The sequence below is a fragment of the Notolepis coatsorum genome (genome assembly GCF_963971535.1).
Source record: "Notolepis coatsorum genome assembly, chromosome: 7".
NCBI classification, from domain to species: Eukaryota; Metazoa; Chordata; class Actinopteri; order Aulopiformes; family Paralepididae; genus Notolepis; species Notolepis coatsorum.
The window spans coordinates 125,694,313-125,721,340 of record NC_140171.1 but is presented as its reverse complement, the minus strand read 5'-3'; the positions used below and the strand labels follow the sequence as shown (position 1 = coordinate 125,721,340).

General features: G+C 40.9%; 1 protein-coding gene across 1 annotated transcript; it reads left to right on the top strand.

Annotated features, from left to right (window-relative positions):
- Positions 1 to 705: 705 nt before the first annotated feature.
- Positions 706 to 20,167, top strand: odad3 (outer dynein arm docking complex subunit 3). The gene is made up of 13 exons (XM_084318375.1): positions 706 to 801; positions 1,183 to 1,304; positions 1,434 to 1,511; positions 2,400 to 2,591; positions 3,398 to 3,499; positions 5,213 to 5,338; positions 5,726 to 5,848; positions 9,284 to 9,427; positions 9,850 to 10,010; positions 14,088 to 14,244; positions 17,898 to 18,167; positions 19,074 to 19,158; positions 19,305 to 20,167. The coding sequence occupies exons 1-13, from the start codon at positions 726 to 728 to the stop codon at positions 19,415 to 19,417; spliced, it is 1,749 nt and encodes a 582-aa protein (XP_084174501.1). The 5' UTR covers positions 706 to 725; the 3' UTR covers positions 19,418 to 20,167.
- The last annotated feature ends 6,861 nt before the right edge of the window (positions 20,168 to 27,028 follow it).

Sequence of the window (27,028 nt, the reverse complement as noted above, 5' to 3'; positions counted from 1 at the left end):
GAGCAGGTTCTCATGAGTTGGATAACAATTTATGAGAGGCATACAGGCATGTTATCCAGCCTCAGACCAGTTTCTCTCAGTGGAATTGCTGCAACCCCTCGCCACACATTACAATATCCAACTATTGCCAGAGGAGATCACAGTTGCAAAGTGTTTCCTGGTCAGGACAGGCAGAGATGCAGTCCCTACTATCCAAAGTGTCTTTTCCCTCCTGGATGATAATAATAATAATAATGCATTTGATTTATAAGGCGCCTTTCAGGACACTAAAAAAAAAGTCCACAAATCGGTGAATGAAAGAATTATAGGATCAAATGAAAACTACTTACTAAAAATGTTTAAAAGTACTAAAAACCAACAAAAAATACCAAACACTAACAAACATTCAGCACAGACAATGGGGATGCTGACATAAAAAAAAAAAAAAAAGTAAAAAAAAAAAAAAAATGTAAACAATTTTTTTTTAGATCCGGGGCTAGGAGAAAAACATCCGGGGCTAAAGCCCCGGAAGCCCAGGGCTAACGACGCCACTGGTCCAGTCCACTAAAGTTACATATTGACGACACCGTGCGCCCGAGCCTCGACTTGGTGGAAAGTGTACTGGTTGCTAAGCAACATCGGTGGTCTAGTTGCTTTCAGAACCTCTGGTTAACGCCAGGCCAGGACTGAAATGTGACACACTTGTATTTCTTAGCTATTTGCAGTAAATATAACAGACATTTAAAATGCCATTCAATGCCGAGGCTATTAAGCCCACCCACGACCAAATAACAGAAATGCAGCGGAAGATTAAACTACTTGGTGAGTAACGTAGGCTGAGGAAGCCTGTTACTGTGTCTAGCTAACGTTGTCTGTCCAGGCAACTAGTTCGTATTTTAATGAATACGTTTCTGTTTTGAATCGGTACATGACTACGAGCGGGATATAAGCCAATAACTTAACGTTACCCATTTTAAGAAGTCACGGACCATAATTAGTCGTCTCACGGACCATTTCCGTGCGTTGGTTTTCTCTGAAAGAAGCACATTCGTATCGGTAATATTACCGATGTTCAAACCAGGATTCCTAATATTGTGACTTTTCAGAGAATGGTGAAAAATCCCATTGATTTCCCACTAGCATTCGTTATCCTTTAACATGAACTAACGTTATAATATGTGTAATTACAACTTCATGCACCAGAGGGGGACAAAAGCGCTTATTATGAGAGCGCTCAGTCCACCATCAAGAAGAACAAGGACTCTATCATCCAGCTCAGGCAGGACAACAAGAGGCTGCACAGAAAGTTGGCAGAGACTAGTGCCGTGAGTATTTTTGAATGTGCAGTCAGTCCCCACACTGGTCTTGTGTTCGATTCTCAGTTTTACAGTGTTTTACATCTACTCTGTGTTTCACTGTCGCAAGTCTATGTTTATTTGTTTTGGTCTTACCAGGGCGACGAGCATGTCATCAAACAAGCGTTTCATAATAGAGGTTCAGAGAAGGATGCCTACCGCAACATGTCAGGGAAGGTAAGATAAATCACACACACACACACATGATTATGTTCAGTTGTGAGCATGACTCCCTATATACACCAATCTCAAGATGGAGTCTGGAAATTCCCAGGGGTCCTCAAGTGTCACTAGTCACTGTCATGGAGAAGTTAAGACAATGAGTGGAATGTTTGAGAAAGATTAGTTTGAACATAGGTTCATGCAGCACACTCAGTCATACAATTCAGTCTTAAAGGGTACGATAAGTTCAGAATTTTGATGATGATGTTGAAGGGTAGAATCGTTTCTCAGCACAATCCATGCTGTACTTCATACAGGATAACCAGCTCCTCCTTAATTAGCCACAAAACTAATATAAAGTAATTTGACCCACCAAAAAAAAAAAAGTTCTTTAAGGCTTTTGTACTGAAGAATGGCCCCCTCACTTTGCATTTGTTTTGTAATGGTAATAGAATGGCTGCATTTATACAGTGCTTTACAATTTGTTCCTCACATTTTACCCATTCACTCACACATTCACACACAGACGGCGGAGGCAACCATGCGAGGTGCCAACCTGTTCACCAGGAGCAGTTAGGGGTCAAGTGTCTTGCTCAAGGACATTTCGACACGCTGCCCGGGAGGAGCAGGAGTCAAACCGATAACCTCCGGATTACCAGACGACTGCTCTACCTCCTGAGCCATTGTCGCCCCAGTGGCGTGTGGTAAACTAGCCGGAGCCATGGAGCACAGCAAGGATTGTGTTGAGAAAGAACTCCAGAAAGGAACCAAATAACGACATCATTGGTATTATAGGAAATAGGTTGTAGGGCCTCTTACATTCTACCAGGGGTAACAGCTGGGAGTCCCCAGCCTAGTATATAACTATTCTAAACCCATACATCACCCTACACCCTTCTTCAGACAGCCCTCGCAGCGCTGGAACACGGGGTGCTGATAAAAAAGAAGCGCCTGGATGCGATGAGACATGCCACCAAGACCCGTCGCCAGCGCCTGGAGGAGTTGCAGCTTCAGTATGAGAAACTGAAGCCAGTGGGCAGCAAGGGAGCACTGTCTGCTGACGCCCACACTCACAAGAGGGAGGAGGCAGCCATGGTGGGCAGCTCTCAGACTCCGATACATACACCATACACGCAATCACACATGTGCACAAAATACAGATCAGTCCCAACTTCATAAACACAGTCTCCACACACACACACACAAATAATATACAATATTCTCCCACGCACACGCACGCACGCACGCACACACACACACACACACTCACTCACTCACTCACTCACTCACTCACTCACACACACACTCACTCACTCACTCACTCACTCACTCACTCACTCACTCACTCACTCACTCACTCACTCACTCACTCACTCACACACACATGCACCATACTGTACTGAACATTGTGACAAATATAGTGATGATATACTGTATGTACTGTCACTTTCTATCCAAATTTGAAATGTCCAAAAAATACACAACTGTGTATGTTCATATCAGAGAAGTCCAAAACAGCGTGCGTGTGTGCATCTGCATTTTGACATTATGACATTATGCCCTGGTAGACATGTTGATAAACGTGCTCTTAATGGTTTAAAAATTGTGACAGAAAAGAACCAAAAAAACAACTAGCAAGATCCTGTTCAGTTTCAGCTGTGATAGGTAGCCAAGCCTTTTGGCGGAAGCAAGGCTCCAGCCTTAAATGTTCTCAAAACCATGTTGAATTCCTGAAATATTGAAAATATAATTCAATTGGTGGAAAAAGCATTTAAAATGTGTGTGGGTCTGTGTTGTGTGTGCATGTATGTGTGTATAATTGTATATGTGTCCTTTTTTTTCTGTATATTATGTATTGTGTACATATGTGTGTGCGTCTCTGTATGTGTGTGTGTGTCCAGAAACTGCGAATGTTGGAGAACAGTTTGGAGAAGGCCCAGTTCAAGTGCCAGGAGGCAGAGCACATCACAAGTTGCTATCTCAAACTCAAAAACCACCTGCAGGTAAGTGCAGCATACTACGGAAGCGTATTGCTGCCACACCAGAAACAGACAAAAATGATCAGTATCAAGTTATAACCTGAAACGTTTATTGTTATAACAATATATTTTCACGTTATTATGACATACAAACGTATCACATTATAACAAGAATCTTTTCTTGTTATAACAATATACTATATTGAAATGTTTTATGTTTTAACGTGATAACTTATTGTTTTAACATAAAACGTTTCACGTTATAACGTGATACTGATATTTTTTTCTGTTTCTGGTGTGGCAGCAATACGCTTCCCGCTTCCGTAGCATACAGAGTACGACATTTCACACTCTAAATCGCTATATATACATATCGGCCATTTTGTTTCTGAACTTGTTTTCATCAAAATTCTGGTCACTATTTACTGAACAAAAATCCCACAAGTCCATTACCTGCTTGACATTACATCACACGCCCATATGAGAGCTGTGGTACTTTCATACCACGAGTGTTTTGTGTACACACAGTGTGCTGGTGGTCATTCTCACAGTGGGTGCTCTAGTCATGACGCATGAGTGCTAAATCCAGGTGAAATCCCTGTGCTATAAGACTGTGTTAGACCCACTGGAATGCGAAGTTGATGTAGACTGTTGTAGAGGGACTTCCGTACTGGTAGCTCCTGTCACCTGGGTCACCCTGGTGTCTGCTTTGTCCTGTGTTCCCTCACTAACCCTTTCACTACCACACTACAGAAGATTAACCTTTCACTACCACACTACAGAAGGTTAACCCTTTCACTACCACACTAACCGTCTGTAGTGTGGTAGTGAAAGGGTTAACCTTCTGTAGTGTGGTTGTGAAAGGGTTAACCCTTTGTCGTGTGGCAGTGAAAGGGTTAACCTGCTGTATTGTCGCAGTAACCGTCGGTAGTGTGGTAGTGAAAGGGTTAACCTTCTGTAGTGTGGTTGTGAAAGGGTTAACCGTCTGTAGTGTGGTAGTGAAAGGGTTAACCTTCTGTAGTGTGGTTGTGAAAGGGTTAACCCTTTGGTAGTGTGGTAGTGAAAGGGCTAAGATGTTTTATTTTTTATTTATTTATTTTTTTATCCACTTTTTCTCCCTTTTTTCTATATTTTCTCCCATCCCAATTTCGTATCATCCAATTCAACCCTCCCCTGTCACGAACGCTGTTTCTTGCCTCCCACAAGCCGGCTGCAATGTGGACTAAGTCATACATAGCACAAGTCCCCTCCGGTACTTGAGGTAACAGCAGTCGCATCTTTTCACCTGCGCAGCTCGATCTCTCAGTGGCGAGGAGTAACGCGTGGGAGGCTCACGCTGCCCCCGACACTTCCTGATTCCACTGCGCAGGCGCACCAACCGACCTGTAGGAGTCGCTGTCCACAACGCCCGATCCCCACCCATCAGTTTCCCACCCCCTAATACGGCCAATGTGTATTAGTACGGACGACCAGCTAAACTGAAAGCAAATGTGGAGCGCTGGGCTCGAACAGGCAAGCCCAGCGTCTCCAGATTCCGTGGTGAGCGCCTTGCCCACTACGCCACGTAGCCGCCCTTTATTTTTTATTTCTTAATATATACCTATGTTTTTGTACTTAGGTAACCCTGTTATGGTTAATTGCCAATTGCATAGTAGTGTGTAGGTAGTGGGTAACGTCAAATCTCCAGCTGGCTTCATCAGCCCCCGTCCTCCTTGTAATGGCATTGCCCACCCACAGGTGGAGAGCCTGGGCTACCCGGGGCAGTTGGACCACCTGGAAGCGGAGATCCTTAAGCACAGAGAAGAGCTTCGGAGCCTGAAGGTCATGAACAATGATGCCCAGCTCTCTAAGGACACTGCCAAGGTAGTTCACTACATTCTCCACCAGGGACACTATTAACATCACAACCACGGTCGTTGGTATGAATGTTGTCATTTGTATGAACGCTGAGCTCATAATTGTTGATACGTTTTATGGGCATCATTATCCTTGAAACTACTAATCTCTCTCTCTCCTGCTCCCTCTCTCTTTCTCTCTCCTGCTCCCTCTCTCCTTCTCTCTCTCCTGCTCCCTCCCCCTTTCTCTCCTGTTCCATCTATCTTTCTCTCTCTCCTGCTCCCTCTCTCTTTCTCTCTCTCCTGCTCCCTCTCTCTCCCGCTCCCTCTCCCCTTCTCTCTCCTGCTCCCTCTCTCTTTCTCTCTCTCCTGCTCCCTCTCTCTGTCTCCCTCCCCTCGTCCTTCCCTCCCCCAGACAGAGCTGCAGCAGCAGGAGGAGTTGCTCTATAAGGAGCGTAAGGAGAGAGAGCGTGTTATGTCCCGTTACAGGAAACAGGTGGAGGAGCGCAAAGCCCAGACTGAAAAGCATGATAGAAGGGTGGGTTCCCTGTGGCGGTACACTGTACATTTCGCAGAGTAAATTTTACTCATTGAGTACATTTTACTCAAACAAGTAAAAATGTTACTCAGTTTGAGTAAAATGTACTCCGTTTGAGTAAAATTTACTCTGCGAAATTTACTGTGATATCTGTATATCTATTGTATTTATATTATATATAGCAGATGTCGTGGAGTTAACATACATTTCTGTAATGCTTTTAGATTTGAAAATGATCATCAATCAATCATCATTAACACATTGGTTGCCAGCAGGAGGTGCGCGATTTATCGCTTGAGGGCCAGCGCTTTAGTCAATGAGAGGACGAGCACATTTGCGAACGCATAAACTATATCTTAAATTATGGCTATGTGTCTAATACACCCGTCGCTTATCAATGACTTGCTTGCAGTCAACATGTACGAAACGGATTGTTTTCTCATCAGTACATTTCCGTTTTATACCGTTTTGAATATGAGTATAGTTTTGAAGATTTCTAGTGATTCCAGAAAAATCCGAGAAAATAGCTCTTTACTGGAATACACAAAACACGTTGTAATTTTTCTGCCTATTTATGAATCGTTTTCAAATAAACGCTAGATTATCGATAGTATATGTGTACTTATGCACGCTAGAGAAGCGGGCTGAAAAATCGATTATCTATGCCCTGCCTGGCGCTAACGTTACACATACACACATAGGATACACATTGTGAACGCTGTGAAAAAAAACTCTGATTAACCCAATACTGGTCAAATAAAGTCCTTACCTCACATCAGATGTTCTGCAAAAAGATTAATCTAATTCCTGATCGCCATTCCAAATATCGATTGCGTTTATTGATCCAACGTTATACCTCGAAACACATAATCGATGCTTCTTCCAGTTCCCTCAGTGGATGCAATAGTCTCAGGTTACTTGCCTCAGAAGTAAAATGTGGAGCCCGGAGTTTTTTTTTCTGATGCATTCCCATTGACTCCATTCCAATGGGTGCAATACCATCCGGGAGACGATAGGGGGTGGTATTTGCCCTTTTCGAGCTCAGAGCCAGTCCCAATGATAACGTGAGGCTGGATGGATGAAAAATGTATGGATATCGCTAATAAAAGAAATAACGATTAAATAACGAGATTTCTCATCATTAGCACTCAACGCATGGCGGCCAACAACGAGATTTCTCGTCGTTGGCACCCAATGTGTTAATGGTCATTCTTATTTGGCCCTCTGCATTTACCATTGACCATGCGTACAGTGTGCTGTGCTGTCCCTACACCTAGAGACCAGACATGAGACACCATTCTTGTATCACTGTAGAACCACTATGTTAGCCTACCACCTTAGACCTAATTGACCTAACTCAAGCATCGTCCTCTTGTCCGAGGGAAGCAACAGTTGTAATTGGAGGATCAAGAAAAAAGGGTGGGGTTTTAGATTGAGTCAATTGCCCTATCTCACTATGATCTTACTATGTAGAGGTAAATGCCACTCACTCATGAAATAATGAATGGAAAGATATATATAGGGATGTCCCGATCAAATCTTTTTGCTCCCGATCATGTGATTTTGAGTATCTACCGATACCGATCTTTCCCGATCCGATCAAAAAAAATGTTATAAAAATATATATATATATATTTTTTCCCATCCCAATTTCTCACATCATATTCACCCTGAATGTTGACGTTATCCAGGTGAAAAGTTAACTTCATTCAAGCGAGGCATTGTAACTGGAGTAATCTAAAAACTCCGCCTCCAACCTGCTGCTTCATGAGAGCAATGGCGCCATCGTCTGTAAAAATCTGGTGACTGCAAGTTCTACAACTATTGGATGTCCCTCATCCTTGACATAAATCATTTGATGTATAATTAAATCAAAGGAAATGCGTTTGTTTTGGCAAAATTCTTCTGCTCTGTGTGACAATAAATAAATGAATGATGATATGCAATTTAAAACCAGAACGAAGGCCTCAGTATGAGTTTAAGACGTGAACATGGTCATGTTTGTTGAATAAAATAATCCCGATTTTTTTTTCTCCGATCCCGATCTTCTGAAAATCACGTGATCGGGACATCCCTAATATATATATATATATATATATATATATATATAGAGAGAGAGAGAGAGAGAGAGCGAGAGAGAGAGAGAGAGAGAGAGAGCGAGAGAGAGAGAGAGAGAGAGAGATATATATATATATATATATATATATATATATGAGAGAGAGATATATAGAGAGAGAGATATAGATATTGATAACAAGAACTTTATTGAAATTAACATTTAATTTCAGTTCTAGTGATTGGAAAATAAAATGATGAATATCATATCAAAGCCTTGTCTTTACATTTAACACTTTGAGTGCAGACGACGTGTTATGTCGGTATTTCATGCCCCCCGTTGAGGGGCGACGACGCAAATTGTCGTTTTATTTTTTTATTAGCGATCTGAATTCATATTTCATCAACCGAGTCTCCCGTTGGTACAGCAGCCCCTCTAGGAGCTCCGATGGGAAAATACCGCCCCCTAACGTCTATCCCTGTGTAACTGCAGGCCATTCGATTATACTGGTGGATGTGTGGTGGATGTGTGTGGGGGGAGCCTACTGGTTCCACTATGCTGGCGAGCCGTCTGATCAAGAGGGAAATGATCGCGAGATGGAAATATATATGGAATTTATATTTACAGCAGCCAATAATCAATCAATAAACGTGATCGATATTTGGAATGGCGATCAGGAATTGGAATAATCTTTTTGGAGAACATCTGATCTAAGGTAAGGAATCTATGTTACCAGTCTTGGGGTAATCGGAGCTGTTTTGACCTATATCTCAGCGTGTCCCGTATGTGTGTGTGTGTGTGTGATGTTGAGGAAATGAAGTAATCGATTTCTCAGCTCGCTTCTATAGCGTGCATAAGTACACATATACTATCGATAATCTAGCGTTTATTTGAAAACTATTCATAAATAGGCCGACAAATGACAACATGTCTAGTGTATTCGAGAATATTCCAATAAATGCAGTTTATGAGGGAATCTTTCTATTTTCCGGAAATTTTCGAGAAAACGATAGCTTTTCGAAATGCTATAAAAAGGATATGAACCGATAAAAAAAAAATCTGTTTCGACAATGTTGACTGCAAACAAGTCATTGATAAGCGACGGGCAGATTAGACACATAGCCATAATTGAAAACATAGATTATGCGCTTTTAACGCTAACATTGAAGTGGATGGCGGCATTCAAGGGGGTAAAAAGGAGAACACGGCCGGCATTGAAAGTGTTAACAGGCAGCTATTGCAGTAGCTAAAAGTAGCTAAATCCCCATTGAGGGAAACAACAGTTGTGATTGGAGGATCAGGAAAAGAGGGCAGGCTTGAGATAGATCAATTTGAGTCTCTAGGACTGAGAGGTTCTGGCCTGGTCCCCCAAGGTTCAGCGGGCGCCCATGCAGCCAGACGAGCTGGGCAGCGAGGCCCAGCGCAGCACCACCAGGCTGTTGGGGGAGGAGGACAAGACCATCTCCACCTTCGAGGAGGCCTTCCGACGCATCAAGGAGGCCACTGGAGTCTCTGACATACGGGTAGGGATGGACGGACGGATGGGTGGATACAAGATACAAGATACTTTTATTACCACACACAACCAGGTTGCTGGTATTCGGTACAGAGTGGTTGAAGCTCTAGATATACATGAAACAGGAACATGGATACATTTACCCCCCCCCCCCCCCCTTCCTAGCAATAAATACATAAATACAGCACAACACAACATAACACACGGAAGAGTCTAGTAGAGTCCATCAGGTCAGGAGCTTGGTTAGCGTGCAGGGGAAGAATAAGCACCAATCATTCTTAGCAGTTTTTGGTCTTCATATGATTAGAGAATTCATCACCAATAGTTCAATGTGTTTCTCCATTAATCCACTATCCATTCATAAACTGTGTGTGTGTGTGTGTGTGTGTGTGTGTGTGTGTGTGTGTGTGTGTGTGTGTGTGTGTGTAGGACATAGTAGAGCGGTTCATCTCTCAGGGGGAGACTCACAGACACCTGGAGGGTATGAAGGTGGAGAAGGAGGGGGTCCTGGTGCAGCTGAAGGAGGAAAAGGAGCGTCTGCACCACCAGTTCCAGGTCATGAAGTTCTCCGGGGAGACTCAACTCTCCAGGTCAGAACATCCCTCCCTCCCTACATGCCCCCATCCTGTCGTCACATTTTGACCATGCTGTGTGTCCTCGCCCTGCTAGGGGGTTAGAATAGACCACACAGGATGTGTGATGTTTCCTCTATAGTTCAGTCAGTCACATGCGCTGCTCCACAGCTGCTGCGGCGGCGTCGGTTGAGCATCGGCGAGTCACGCAAATGTGCATGTCAAAGTTGGAACCTATTTGGACTTTGACCTAGGGATTGATGTGAGATACACTTGCAACCAGAAGCGAATTGGGTTTACATGCTCCTTGGTATGAATTGGGGGCAAAGAGGTTTTATGTGCTGGTGTGCCCGGGCTCAGCTGACAGCGTTAGTAATACAGGTGGTGGCCAGTATGTTATGAATTGAAAATGGCGGACCCTGATGTAAACAAGACGAAAGTCTTTCTCTGGTCTGCATCCCCCTAACAATTGTGTGTATTGAGCCGTACTGTATTGTACCCATTCTGCAATCTGTTAATAAAATGTTCAATCAATCAATCAAGTCTCGTGATTACTACCTCAGGTGGTAAAAGTTATTTTGCACAGCATTTAGCATCATGGGCTCCCTATATGGTCATTTCACCCCTGTCCGAATGAAAACAACAATAGGAAAATCACTCCTGACGGGATTACAGTGAACACCACTCCAGTGCTCCTGATGGGATTACAGTGAACACCACTCCAGTGCTCCTGATGGGATTACAGTGAACACCACTCCAGTGCTCCTGATGGGATTACAGTGAACACCACTCCAGTGCTCCTGATGGGATTACAGTGAACACCACTCCAGTGCTTAGATGGGATTACAGTGAACACCACTCCAGTGCTTAGATGGGATTACAGTGAACACCACTCCAGTGCTTAGATGGGATTACAGTGAACACCACTCCAGTGCTTAGATGGGATTACAGTGAACACCACTCCAGTGTTTAGATGGGATTACAGTGAACACCACTCCAGTGCTTAGATGGGATTACAGTGAACACCACTCCAGTGCTCCTGATGGGATTACAGTGAACACCACTCCAGTGCTCCTGATGGGATTACAGTGAACACCACTCCAGTGCTCCTGATGGGATTACAGTGAACACCACTCCAGTGCTCCTGATGGGATTACAGTGAACACCACTCCAGTGCTTTGATGGGATTACAGTGAACACCCGATGATTTTTCTGGCGTCCTCACGAGTCACGACCCTCTGGGTGGGTTTCATAATGCAACTTCACTGCATTATGGATTATTTTATAGAATAGAATAGACGCAGTGTGTTCTGAATCTCCAATCTTCTCATGTTGCATATTATTTTAATTAGACATTAAACATGTAGCCTATTATTATTATTATTATTATTTATTATTATTATTATTATTATTATTATTATTATTATTATTATTATTATTATTATTATTATTATTATTATTATTATTATTATTATATCATGTGGTTAGCCTCTGTTCAATTCATGCGACAAATGAGAGTTAGACTGAGCGATATTCCCGCGGGTTGGTAGGTTTCGCGTTTTCTCACATTGCATATTATTTTAACTCGAGATTAACCATCTAAAGCCAAGTGTTGTGCCCACACAACACTAGACATGTTTTGCAAAACATTACATATCTTTGGAACCATTTGGGATAAAGAATCAGGAGATTCTCCCCTCCGTTAAAATGTAAAGTGTACAGTATCAGTGCGGCAGTGTGCGGAAGTAAGGCATAGAATATTGAATATTGTCTATGTAAAATTCCTATCATTTCTCGATAGTCCAGTGCGCTCCGCAGATCGGGCCGTGAGACAGACACACAATGGTTGCGCGCGTAAGGGAGAATAGAGAGAGGCGTTTGTCTCTGGTTTTATAATAAAATGGCAAAAAGACAAAGCTATATGTTCAACAAGCATTGGAACTTGCATGTTATTTTAATTAGACATAAAACGTGTAGCCTATTATTATTATTATTATTATTATTATTATTATTATTATTATTATTATTATTATTATTATTATATTGTTATTATTATATCATGTGCGTGGGTTGGTGGTGCGGCCTATCCCGCTATGGGATGTCCCTTAACATTATAACAGCCATTATCTTCATTTGATAGTTGATTTTTTTTAATAGCCTGGTGCATAGTCGCAATTTCAACACAAAAAATTGCTTTTTATGGGCGTCAACAGAAACTCGAGAACAAAGACCAGTGACAATTAGCCAACAAAACCACTCATGTGATTGTAATGTAAATGTGACTCTGCCCCCAAACTTTTACTGTTTTTACTATTTAGAGATACTATAACTGTTAGCTGTTACAGTAATTATGTTCTTAAACATTCAAACTGTGATAATATGGGGAACACTTTTTATAATAATAAACATTTCTTGCGATCTGATTTTCCGATATGAGGCCAGCGGGTCACATATTTCTATGCTCTAGCCTTACAATTTAGCCTGCCAAAATATTGCTTAACTTTATAGCAATATTTAACCCCTTTACCAGTAAGCTTTTTACTAAAAAGGTCAATATCTTCCCAATATATCAGTAGCCAGATATATTGGTCTACACCTACCTCTAACCCAGCTCAATATGTCCGTGGAAGGCTGAGCCTGTGGGAATATGTTTCACATCTGGCAACGGGAAGTATTTTTGGGGAATTAATTTCCAGCATTCTCTATTGATTTTCATGTAGTCCTTTGTGTAGTTGTGGTACAAGTCTGGTATGGTGTCTGGTATGTCATAAATGTATAGATGCAGCAGTACTGTCTATCTGTATGTCGTGTATGTCATATATGTTATGATGAATTGAAAATGGGGGACCCTGATGTAAACAAGACGAAAGTCTTTCTCTGGTCTGCATCCCCTTAACAATTGTATGTATTGAGCTGTACTGTACTGTACCCATTCTGCAATCTGTTAATAACGTTTTCAATCAATCAATCAATCAAACCTTTTTACCACCAGAGGGCAACAACAACAACAACGGCTTCAAATGCTGCCACAGATACTACTGCAAGATGCTGTAGATATATATATATATATTTAAAAAAGACACCAGCCAAAACACAAATACTAAAACATTTAGAAAATATCTTCACATGTCAATGAAAACATGAGCACTCCATGGCAAGCAGGCGTGCATTTCCTTCTTTAGAATGATCAATTCCAATGAGGGACTCTAGCTTCAAATCCTTCTGTAATGGGTTCCAGGAGAATGGAGTAGTATAGCTGAACGCATGTTTCCCAAATTCAGTTCTAACAGTGAGAACATGATATATCATTTTGTAATCTCAGATTGTAATGTCCACCTCTTTGTTGAATGAGTAAAGTGCTTATGTAAGTTGGTCGCTGCCCCAGGATAGCTTTGTATGCAAACAAATACCAATGTACCGGTATGTCTTCTTATGGCCAGGGATGACTGACCTGACAATTCATACAATACCCAGTGATGTGTGAGGGATGAGCTGTTTGTTACAAATCGTAAAGCAGCATGATATATTGTGTCTAAAGGATTTCACCATTGAAATCAGTGTTAATTGTAATCATAACCAACTAGTGTTACTCAGTTGCGTTTTGAGAAATCATAACATGATTCGCAGACTTCTGGTTTGGCAGTCAGAGTTTTGGTTTTGAACTGTGGACTACCTAACGTGAATGCCAGTATTTTCTATTGGAAACAACTTGTGTATGCTAAAGACACATCAATCTCAATGAAAACCACACACTGCATGAAAGCACTTGTGACTCACACACATCCTGAAAAGGCCACTAGAGACGACATAAAACATACAGTATGTGTACACTGTACATGCCAGAACGTCCTTCATTCATTGGTGGGAAATATTTATTACCAACTATAGCATGCCATGGACATATGTGCTACAATGAGCACCCATTCTAGTTCACTATGGTTTGAAAGGCCTAGCTGGTTATAATCGGCAGCAGTGCTCATACAAGAATCTGGATGATTATGGGCCTTGAAATGATCTTCATTGGCAGCTAGTAATTGTGTGATGTCTCTCTATCCCTCTCTCTCTCTCTATCCTTCCTCCATTCCTGTTCAACAGCCGTCAACAGATGCTGGAGGAATGTGAGCAGCACCTGCAGGCCGAGCAGGAGCGCTGTGACGCAGCCAAGGAACATCTGGACTGGCTGCTTAGAACCCTCAGCACTGTCGGCGCTGGAGTGGACCACCTAGCAGAGAAGCTGCAGCATATCTCACTGGTAATGTACCACCTAGCAGAGAAGCTGCAGCATATCTCACTGGTAATGTACCACCTAGCAGAGAAGCTGCAGCATATCTCACTGGTAATGTACCACCTAGCAGAGAAGCTGCAGCATATCTCACTGGTAATGTACCACCTAGCAGAGAAGCTGCAGCATATCTCACTGGTAATGTACCACCTAGCAGAGAAGCTGCAGGACACTACACTGGTAATGTACCACCTAGCAGAGAAGCTGCAGCATATCTCACTGGTAATGTACCACCTAGCAGAGAAGCTGCAGCATATCTCACTGGTAATGTACCACCTAGCAGAGAAGCTGCAGCATATCTCACTGGTAATGTACCACCTAGCAGAGAAGCTGCAGGACACTACACTGGTAATGTACCACCTAGCAGAGAAGCTGCAGGACACTACACTGGTAATGTACCACCTAGCAGAGAAGCTGCAGGACACTACACTGGTAATGTACCACCTAGCAGGGAAGCTGCAGCATATCTCACTGGTAATGTACCACCTAGCAGAGAAGCTGCAGGACACTACACTGGTAATGTACCACCTAGCAGAGAAGCTGCAGCATATCTCACTGGTAATGTACCACCTAGCAGAGAAGCTGCAGCATATCACACTGGTAATGTACCACCTAGCAGAGAAGCTGCAGGACACTACACTGGTAATGTACCACCTAGCAGAGAAGCTGCAGCATATCACACTGGTAATGTACCACCTAGCAGAGAAGCTGCAGCATATCACACTGGTAATGTACCACCTAGCAGAGAAGCTGCATCATATCTCACTGGTAATATACAGTGATGGGAATAACGGCGTTATAAGTAACGGCGTTACTAACAGCGTTCGTTTTTTCAGTAACGAGTAATCTAACGGATTACTCTTCCCATCTTAATAACGCTGTTACCGTTACTGCCAAAAAATGCGGCGCGTTACTATGATTGAACCTGTTTCTTTCATCAGACAGATCTCTGCGCTGAGAGGCATACTGTTCTTCCTGGTTAGTGGGCAGTGCGCGATTGGCTGAGGTTGAGTAAAATGTCATGGTAAGCCAATCAGAGGTAGAGGTGGGCGGGTGTTTCGAAAGCATCCAGAGTCTGACACAGCGTCAACACAAGCGACTCAGTCAGCGTGAGACCGCGGGTCCGTGTAGTGTACGTTTTGATAGTTTGTTTGGCAAGCCCAAATAATCCAAAACTAATCCAACGAACAACACAAGCGAGCAGTCAACGACAGACCGCGGGTCCATGAGCGTTTTTTGTTCACTCTTGTTGTGTTGCAGCGCAAGGCACTACAGTAGTGGCTCTACTGCTGACAGCCTTATCAACATAGTGCTGCACTTCCTGGTTTAATAGCACAGTCTGGTGCTCAGAGATATATATATATCTGTATGTCATGCATGTCTTAAATGTCATGATTAGATTAGTTTAGATGATTCGATTAGATTCTTATATCTGTATGTTGTGTATGTCATAAATGTCATGAATTGAAAATGGGGGACCCTGATGTAAACAAGATGAAAGTCTTTCTCTGGTCTGCATCCCCTTAACAATTGTGTGTATTGAGCCGTACTGTACTGTACCCATTCTGCAATCTGTTAATTAAAATGTTCAATCAATCAGTATATATTTGTTATTTATTTTTGGTATAGTGCTTAACAAGCATAATTTAATGTTGCCCAGTTGTGGCCTGTTGAGGGGCAATACATATCAAAAGTTCCAAAACATCTATTGTGTTTGTATTTGTATGATCCACTATGTAAACATAGTAATTATAATAGCTACATACATGGCATTTGATTGGAGGCTAGTCTCACTTTGTCCCACAGCAACATTCAAATAGTTTAGATTTGTGTATGTTGTTTATGTAAAAAAAAATCTTGAAAGTAACGCAATAGTTACTTTCTGAAGTAACTAGTTACTTTTATAATTTGTAACTGAGTATGTAATTTAGTTACTTTTTGGAAGAAGTAACTAGTAACTGTAACTAGTTACTTTTTAAAAGTAACTTGCCCAACACTGGTAATATACCACCTAGCAGAGAAGCTGCAGAATATCTCACTGGTAATATACCACCTAGAAGAGATCAAACTGGTATATCCATATTTATCAGCATATCAAACTGGTAGGAAAGTAGAGCTGGTATTATATCCATATTCATCAGCATATCAAACTGGTAGGAAGGTAGAGCTGGTATTATATCCATATTCATCAGCATATCAAACTGGTAGGAAGGTAGAGCTGGTATTATATCCATATTCATCAGCATATCAAACTGGTAGGAAAGTAGGGTCGACTAATATACCCATATTTATTGTTTGTCATCTGTCTGTGTTATCGTACCATGGGATACAATATTTCGATAATGTGAGTCATGATACACAATTCTGTTTAATGATTCGTTTAATGATAAAAAAGTAAATGATAAAAGTAAAAATTATTATTATCAATTGAATAATATATCATTACCCTGCAACCCAATGTGATATGTGTTTTTCTTTTTACACCTGAGCAGATCTTAGTATGATATACTGTATAAAGGTGTCAAAAACCTTCTGAATATTGTGATCCATGTGTTTCCATGTTGCCCAGCTCTAGTAGGAGATGTGTCATAATTCTCTCCACACAACTGTCCTTGCATCCCTCCACCCACCCATCTATCTATCTATCTATCTATCTATCTATCTATCTATCTATCTATCTATCTATCTATCTATCTATCTATCTATCTATCTATCTATCTATCTATCTATCTATCTATCTATCTATCTATCTATCTATCTATCTATCTATCTATCTATCTATCTATCTATCTATCTATCTATCTATCTATCTATCTATCTATCTATCTATCTATCTATCTATCTATCTATCTATCTATCTATCTATCTATCTATCTATCTATCTATCTATCTATCTATCTATCTATCTATCTATCTATCTATCTATCTATCTATCTATCTATCTATCTATCTATCTATCTATCTATCTATCTATCTATCTATCTATCTATCTATCTATCTATCTATCTATCTATCTATCTATCTATCTATCTATCTATCTATCTATCTATCTATCTATCTATCTATCTATCTATCTATCTATCTATCTATCTATCTATCTATCTATCTATCTATCTATCTATCTATCTATCTATCTATCTATCTATCTATCTATCTATCTATCTATCTATCTATCTATCTATCTATCTATCTATCTATCTATCTATCTATCTATCTATCTATCTATCTATCTATCTATCTATCTATCTATCTATCTATCTATCTATCTATCTATCTATCTATCTATCTATCTATCTATCTATCTATCTATCTATCTATCTATCTATCTATCTATCTATCTATCTATCTATCTATCTATCTATCTATCTATCTATCTATCTATCTATCTATCTATCTATCTATCTATCTATCTATCTATCTATCTATCTATCTATCTATCTATCTATCTATCTATCTATCTATCTATCTATCTATCTATCTATCTATCTATCTATCTATCTATCTATCTATCTATCTATCTATCTATCTATCTATCTATCTATCTATCTATCTATCTATCTATCCATCCACCCATCCACCCACCTTCAAAATCCATCCACCCATCCACCATCCTTCTTCCCCAGGCTGAGGGGACAGGGGCACAGCTTCCCCAGGCTGAGGGGACAGGGGCACAGCTTCCCCAGGCTGAGGGGACAGGGGCACAGCTTCCCCTGGCTGAGGGGACAGGGGCACAGCTTCCCCAGGCTGAGGGGACAGGGGCACAGCTGTCCCCGGACTGTGGGGAGCTTGTGGTGGAGCTTCTGTCTCAGTGTGAGCTGAAGCTGCAGCTGCTGCACAAGGAGCTTGAGGGGAAGGACCAGGCTGCCATCATGAAGGAGATGGAGGACGAGGAGGTGAGAGTGAGCCTGGCACTGACTGGAGCTACAGTAACAGTAAAATGGAGCTGCATTTTAATGGGAATGTTCAGCCAGTGCCACTACTATGGTGTTGTGTTTCTAGTACAAAACATGACCAGCATGTGGTTGGTGACTGGGCTATATGTCTGTCAATCATGCCTGTGATGTAGTTTGGCACACTAGCATGTACAGTATCATTGCATATATAATGAGGAACAATCCCATCCGTCAGGGTTTACAGATGTGAGCTTCCACTGGTAGGTGTCATTGTAGCATCTTTAAACTGTAGCGTTAAATCATCCAGTCACCTGTCATGTTACCAGAGCCTGAGCACCATGTTTACTAAGAGTAACCAGCCAAAATGAGATGCATGATATTCAGCCATGCCATCACGCTTGCGTAGCTTATCTCTCCTGGAAAATGGAAAGTTGTGTAAACCAACTAAAATGTTTGTTCTTGATTACAAAATGCACAACGGCACCTTTACTGCTGCCATACCATATCTGATTGTACCTGTAGACAAGATTGTTGTGACGTAACAACGTCTGTCATTTACAAATGACATTGACTGCTATGTGTTCTGTATAATCTCAGTAGTTCATGTAACTCCAGACTGATAGTGATTTGGTAATAAGTAGGGGAGTTGGCCTGGCTTCTTTTTCTTTTTACGTTAGCCAGTCTGCTCAGGTGGAATGCACCCATGCAATATGGCAAAATCTTCCACTTCATATTTGATGCCTTTTCCTACCCTACTCATCACTGCACAATCCAAAAATTATTAAAGAACTCCTTTTTCTTTTTTTTCTTTTCTTTTTTAGCAGAAAGCAAAAGAAAGTTGAAAAGATTGTGGTGGTTTGGTGGGTTTGTGTGTGATTGTGCATATTTTTGTGTGTATCTGTGTAGTTCATTTCCAGAATCATGGGGAAGTTACCCGATTGCAACACCCGCATCAAACTGCCCGAGGACCAGAAGCTAGACCCTTTTGACGGTTAGTTGACACACACACACGCACGCACGCACGCACGCACACACACACACACACACACACACACACACACACACACACACACACAGACACTTGTCTTGATCTATCAATCTATTTCTCTCTCAAACCATTTCCCTCATCTGTCTCAGATGATGAAGACAGTGAAGAGGACGAGGCCGACATCATCTCTCGAGAGGCGCTGAAGTGTCAGTCTCAGCTGATCCTTGACTCCAAAACCAAGAAAAAGCCCAGGAAGAGATAGATAGATCTATTTGACAAAATGTCTCTCTGCTTCAATGAGTTCCAGAGATACTAGACATTTATTACATTCAATTGCAGCCATGTATAAAAATCTTTGCCCATTGAACTCTTGGATCTAAAAATGATAAGAATCTGTTGAGCCGCCTCTTGTTGCATAGATAGTTGTGATCGTCTCTGAAGCTATTAAAGTAGTTGGATAGATATTTGGGGACCTCATTAGGAAAATTTGTATTGGTAAGTCCCAACTTGATTTGTATGACTAGTTTTTCAATTGGAAGCCAATTTAATTGTTGAAAATATACTGAGTCAAGATGAGTATGGGGAGGGAACTTTAACACAACCCTGATGAATTTGTTTTGGGAAGTTTGTTCTGACGTTTGTTTTTGATGCGCTATGGTGTACTATTGAACCAGGAGGTAGAGGCATAGTCAAAATGGCATTGAACTAATGCTCTGGCTAACAACTTTAATGTTGATCTGTCCAACAACGCTTATTTTCTTGCCAATAATTGTCTTTTGGCTGATTTTAGTGAGGGCTTTCAGAGCCATGGCCTCCCCTCATGCGACACGTGGTGTAGTGGTTAAGACTGTCACAGCAAGAGGGTCCTGGGTTCGATTCCCTCTAGAAAAAGAGATAAACCCAATCTAAAAACATGCAGCTAACGCTGTCGTGTCCCTGACGAAGACAGACAGGAGCACTTGGATTGGTCCCCGGGTGCGGCCCCACGCCGCAACCCATGTCTGCTCCCGGCTGCCCTTGGGCGGAAGGATGACGGGATGGGTCAAGTCCGAACACTTTGAAGCTCCTCACTCAAAGACTTTTCACAACTGCTAAACCTTTATCTGACATGAGAAAAGCTGAATCGTCTGTATAAAGAAAAAGGTCAGATGAACAGGCAGCCTTCAGGTCATTAATATATCATTAAAAAAAAAAAAAAAAAAAAAAAAAAAAAAAAAACAATAATAATAATAATAATAATAATAATAATAATAATAATAATAATAATAATAATAATAATAATAATAATAATAATAATAATAATAATAATAATAATAATAATAATAAAAAGAGTGGCCCTAGGACACTCCCTTGAGGGACCCCCACAACTTGTAGTTTTAGCTTTGGAAAATATCCCATTGACATTCTGATCCCAGAATGAGCCAGATTCACAAAACTATCTTAAGTACACATTTCTTCTCAAGTGAAATTTTTCCAGAAAAAAAAGAAATGTTGGTATTCACAATTTAAAAAAAATATATATTTAAAAAAGATTATTCTTAATTTTTGTCTTGTATTTCTTCCTAAGTTATGAATAAATTGGATTCGCAAATTACTTTTGAGAAAAAAAATCTTAAACATTGTCTTAAAGTCAAATAATTTAGAAGGTAAGCCTCTAGATAAATTATTTAAATACCTATTTCAGCGTAGGTACTCTTGTTAGTTATTAATACTCAAAATACTGCTTCTTTAAAGGAAAACTCCAACATTTTGGAAATTAGCTTATTTGCCATCTACCCTGGAGTTAGACAAGAAGATACATTTTTCTTCTCTGTGCATGCAGTAGGAGTAGGAAGACGTTTGGAACTAGGCTAATGGAGGAACCTACTTCCAGTGACTGATGCTAAGCTAGGCTAATGGTGCGTGTCTTCCTACTCCTACTGCATGCACAGAGAAGAAAAAGGGTATGTAGCTTCTTGTCTAACTCCAGGGTAGATGCCAGATTGTAGATGTAGATTTTCCTTTAACAAGAAGTGATACTCTATATTGGTGGAGGCATTAGGCAGTTGTCCTAATGTTATCACAAGACTTGGTTAGCAATGTTCTTCCCCCCCTGTCTGTAGCCGCACATTCCTTAACCCTTGCAGCTGGTGATGCGTCACGTGCATAAGCCTAAACGGGACCGGGAGGAGTAGGTCACCTGTCCCAAAGGTTTTTACTGTACCATTGTTCCTCAGATCAAAACTATTGTGAATGTACTGTAACAAGGTCATCTTACAGTCATGATGTACCGTAGCCTGCAGTACAATGAAAACTGATGTGATGTATTATCTGACAACCATAGCCAATAGTCATTAGTGGCTTACAGTACATCAACAATGGCTCCTACTGGCAGTTTCCAAGCAATGACAAGGGAAGAAAATACTTTACCCTAGGGCTCAGGCAGAGTCTGAACCAGATGAATTTCTATGTGTAAACATTCTGAAAAGCTGCACTAAAATACTTTGCTGAATAAATTTTTTTTTTTACAAACTCAATACTTATAATTAAGTGTTTTTCATTGTACACTGACTGTATTATTAAAAATATTTGGTGCCTTTATGAAGACTCACCATCATCAGCTTTTGGCAGGATAATTCGTCATATCAAAGCATCAATGATGCCAGTCACTAATTCATTACTTCTCTCTCCCTCTCTCGCTCATTATTGCAGCGGCAGTGATTGAATGACTTATGTAACCACAGACAGACGCTGAACAAAACCTTTTTGATTCAGTCCACTGAGTCATAGGGATTACGCATTCATTGTGTGCGTGTGTGTGTGTCTTTGGATGGTGTGCAACCAGTTTCACTGCAATGTGAATCAATATTTGGTTTTAATTGTTAAAATTAAAACTTTTAAAGCTATTTCTTTGTTTGAATTTTGCTCGAAAACATATCTTATCTATGCCCAATTTCAGAATCCATACATGTTATTCCTCTGGTCGAATCAGTACAAAAATATTAGTGAAAATAAACTCTAGAGCGTAAAACTCAGACTTGTGACATTATTAAATGTCTGAAGCTGTTCCATAGATGATGAATTGGAGAATATTTTATAGATGACACTGAGTTGAATGGAGTTCATAGGTATACTTTCTGTTTCAGAACTGAGACCACTACTATAGTGCTGCTATATAAAGCTAAATTGGATCAAATAAATGCACTGTGGGTCCACAAAATCAGCATTCATTGTCAATGGAGCAGCTCCAGACTTTATACTTGATTACATCACAAGTTTGATTCTTTCTTTGATCTCCTTTAAGGTGACTGTACTGACAAAGTCTACTGTGAACAAGTTTCATTGACAAGTGTACAGTAGCAGTAATGCAGAGATACTGTATTCCATTCTAAAGTTTCACAGAGAGGCTTGCCCACATGGTAGCTTTAATTTATTTGAATTCTTGACACGTGTATAGTTCAGAGTATTCCATCGCAGACATCTTGGTCAACAAGTCTTTATTAGAGAGGTAAATTCAGTTGGCTGCAGAATCCATGTCAAAACAACAGAGATTGTAACAGAGACCATCTAGATGATGAGGAGATAGAGCATTGCAGGAGTTTTGAATGGGGAAATCCGTAACAACTCGCTACAAAACAAATATATTCAAAGGAAATTATTAAATGTGATCAAATTATATTTCACTGCATTTTGAGGCGAAACGTGAGTTTAAAATGAATCATGAGATCTCTGCCAATCATGAAGTGAGTGGTTGCCATGATAACTATGGACTCTGGCAGAAACCACTGGATTGCGCATGCAGAGAAGTTGGTCTGTGTGGGAGAATAGTTATCCTTCTATCACTAAATTGTCCTTTTTGATCATATGAACCACTCAGTAATTTACCATTGACTTGACATTGATATGAAAGAACAAGACTCTCCATGACTTCCACTGGCTCCCGGTTAAACACAGGGTAAACTTCAAAATTCTACTCACCACAGGGCGGCCAAGTGGTGCAGTGGGCAAGGTGCTCGCCACTAACGCAGGATATGCTGGGTTCGAGCCCAGCTCTCGGCGTTGCTACCAGCTTGGCTGGTCGTTCATACTAACACAATTGGCAGTGTTAGGGGTGGGAAAGCTGGTGGGTGGGGATTGGACGTTGTGGACAGCGACTACAGGTCGGTTGGTGCGCCTGTACAGCAGAATCAGGAAGCAACGGGGCAGCGTGAGCCTCCCACGCGTTACTCCTCGCCGCTGAGAGATCACGCTGTACAGGTGAAAAGATGCGACAGCTGCCTCCTCGTGTCCCGGAGGGGACACGTGATGCAAGGCTTGGTCCTCACTGCAGCCGACCAGTGGGAGGCATAGTCTAGCAACGTTCGAGACAGGGGAGGGGAGAATTGGTGAGGCGAAATTGGGATGGGAGAAAAATAGAAAAATAAGGAGAAAAAGTGGATAAAAAAATATATACAATTCAACTCACCACCTACTGTCAGGTATTAAACTGTGTGGGTATCAAACAAGAAAGAATGTCAGGCTTTAAAACTGTGTAGGACCTAGGCCTAGAACTGCGCCCTGAGAGAGGGAGGTTTGCCCTGAGTGGGAGGTTCAAAGGGTCAAAGTGGGTATCAAACAGGAGGGAAGACTGTCAAGTTTTAAACTGTGGATACCAAACAGACGACTTTAAACTGTTAAACAGTAATCCAGAACTATTATTAAAACTGTATTTAAAACTGTGATTTTATATGTCTGCACTTTATGTGCACTATTTTACTCTGTCTATTCTATCTTACTCTTTTTATTATTGTCTATTTAAAACTGAATCAAACCATAAACAAGGTGGCCTGTTGGGATGCTAGATCCTAATGTGAAAAACTGTGATTTTATATGTCTGCATATGTCTTTATGTGCTAATTTTATGTCTTTTTTCTGTTGTAAAGCACGTTGAGCTGCAGTTTCTGTATGAAAGGTGCTATACAAATAAAGTTTATTATTATTATTATTATTATTACAAGGCCCTCAACAACTTACAAAACAACTGCTAAGAGGATGCAGACCAGAAAAAGACTTTCGTCTTGTTTACATCGGGGTCCCCCATTTTCAATTCATCAGGACATTTATGACATACAAGCAGGGCTTGACGTTGACACCTGCCCAGGGCTAGTGAAAATGCTGAGTGGCTAGTGACTTTGGAAAACCACTAGCCACAGTGGCTAGTGAGCCAAAAAGTTAACGTCAAGCCCTGCATAGGTGTGTCAATGATAATGTTCACAGCGTTTGGAGCAATAATATAATTGCTAGGTTCAACACAGCCAAGGCATAGGTGTGTCAATGATAATGTTCACAGCGTTTGGAGCAACAATGTAATTGCTAGGTTCAACACAACTCTTCCACATCTACACCCTCCATCTTGTCCCAGTCAGCCGTTGCCCCAACTGGAGCTCCTTTTGCGGCTGAGTCACTGGTCGCAGGCAGTAGTAAACAATGGAGTCAACAGTCAGAAGCACAGTTGTACAGTTGGCGTGTAGCACTGGCAGTATGATTACAATGATACTGTCCCCAGCAGGGGTTAGTGAAGAAGAAATTACCTATATTTATTACTTTTTGGGTGGGGGCGCAAGTGCGGGGATTTTTGGCTAGTGAAAATGCTGAGTGGCTAGTGACTTTGGAAAACCACTAGCCACAGTGGCTAGTGAGCCAAAAAGTTAACGTCAAGCCCTGCATACAAGACATACAGATATACAGAACTCTGTAGTAAAAATAGATCATAAAAAATATATACATCCGAAGGGGAAAAAACTGTACATTGGTGTCACCTAGTGTCGTATAGTCCCCCCTGAGATAGTTTATAAAGCCTGGCCCTGTAGTGTATCAAGCAGTAAACACAACAGTGAACATACACAGTGGTTTTGGCCTGTCTGCTTTGGTATCTTTTGGTATCTTATATAATATCTAGCAGGGATAAGTAGTTGTTGTTTTTTCTGCCTATTTTGTGAAACTATGGTAGGGGGATTCCAAACCCTTTAACCTCTTAAGCCTGAGCGGTCCGCTACTGGTACAAGATTGATATCACGCCATAAATCCATCTCTACAGAATGTATGAATTAATGTTGTGTTTCTTTTTCAAATGTAGCCAAGAGTAAAGACCCTAACCCTGTCAAAACAGCAGTCATTGTGTATATTTTCAGCATTACGTTTGTTTACCAATGATTTTAAGTGTTATTAGTGAAATATGTGTTTATAGAAATCTCAGCGAATCGAGTCGGAAAAAGGCGTTTATTGAAAAGACCCAGCCCAGGGCTATCGAATTTCAAAAAACTACACTTCCCTGCTCACGCCAGCCCCATGTCAATAAAAAAAAAGCTTTTTTCGAAAAAAAATTTCAGGATCATATCTCACGGCTGGAACAGACCTGAACGTTATTGCCATAAAACAGAACAGAGTTAGTTTCTCTACCTTTCTGTGAACGTCTAGCAAAGAACTGTGTTGCAATCTGATGAAAAATGGCGGCGAAATTTACATTATAAAAAGGTAACTATGTACTTACAATAGATTTCATTCACAGATTTTGCTGCCCTGTCAGGGGCGCCTGGTGGTACTAAATCCAGATTGAACTCTGCCATTGGAAAGGGGAGATTTGGCCCGATCCAGAGATGTGTGACTTGGTCATAATAAGGTCATTTATAGGCCTTCGGGGGCCCTATGCAACCGCATAGTCTGCATATGGCAAGAAACGGGCCTGGCTAACGATATCTAAAATTAGCTATTGAGATCCAAAAATAGCTAGCTAACATTATCGATATCGATAGTTACATTGAAATTGATAGTTACACTGAATTTATACCATGCCCCCCCCCCCTCCCAAGCTAATAATTGTAGGCGAAGTGAGTCACTAGTCAGCTATCCAATGGGAGATGGGGGAAGGGTGCATGTCAGACTCAGATTGCACTGAGGGAATGTTAGGGGCAGGGGCGTCGTTTTGGTATGGCAAGGTATGGCACTCGCCATACCTTGGTAAATCAAAATTTTTATAAAAAAAAATATATTATTACAATTTTTTATGTTGATTTAGAATTTGAATGTCAACATTATGAACGAAGCTTCGAACTATTCGGTACAGCCCTAGCATGTTTTGATATTGTCAATTATCTCACTTTTACTAGGTGACTTTTACTGTGACTAACTGAAATATGCCACACAAAAAAAGGAAAATGGACATACAGACGTTTTTTAATCAAAGGGCAGCAGAGACAAGTGATACAGGGACACAGGTAAGGTCTTACAATGGCTTAGTGATTATAACAGTGCAGTTCAGCATTCAGTAACCCATACTTTTTGTGAATGTGTTTTTGATACTACATTCTGTTGAACACACACCTCAAAACCACGTACCTAAGGAAAATTGGCTCAATTGCAAGAAAAATAATATGATGATATTATGATATTACATTCTGCATAATTCGTATGCAAAATATTGTGGTTCCCTGCTTTAGTCTGTTGACACATTTCTATACTAAAAATGCTTGTGTAGTCCTGTGTCATACCTAAATGTCATATAAGTGAATTGTATAGAAACAACTCACCAAAAGTGACTATTGCACAACTGATTTGACAAAAAAAATCCACCAAGGGGGAACCCCCCTCCCTCGCCATACCTAATTGGCTTTTACTGAAATGACGCCACTGGTTAGGGGACAACATTTGATAGAAATGCGGCCTGTCCACGTTTTCGCTTTCACCCCACTGGCACTGCTTTGAATGCGTTATCTTTTCTTATCTACTATCTTATCATTAAATTATAACAATGGCCAGTGAGCTCTGGCATTGTGTCATATTGGTTGACGTCACGTGGTATGTCATGACAATACTAGAATTTGTGTTGTCTATTCTAAATGAGCAGGAGATGAGAGAA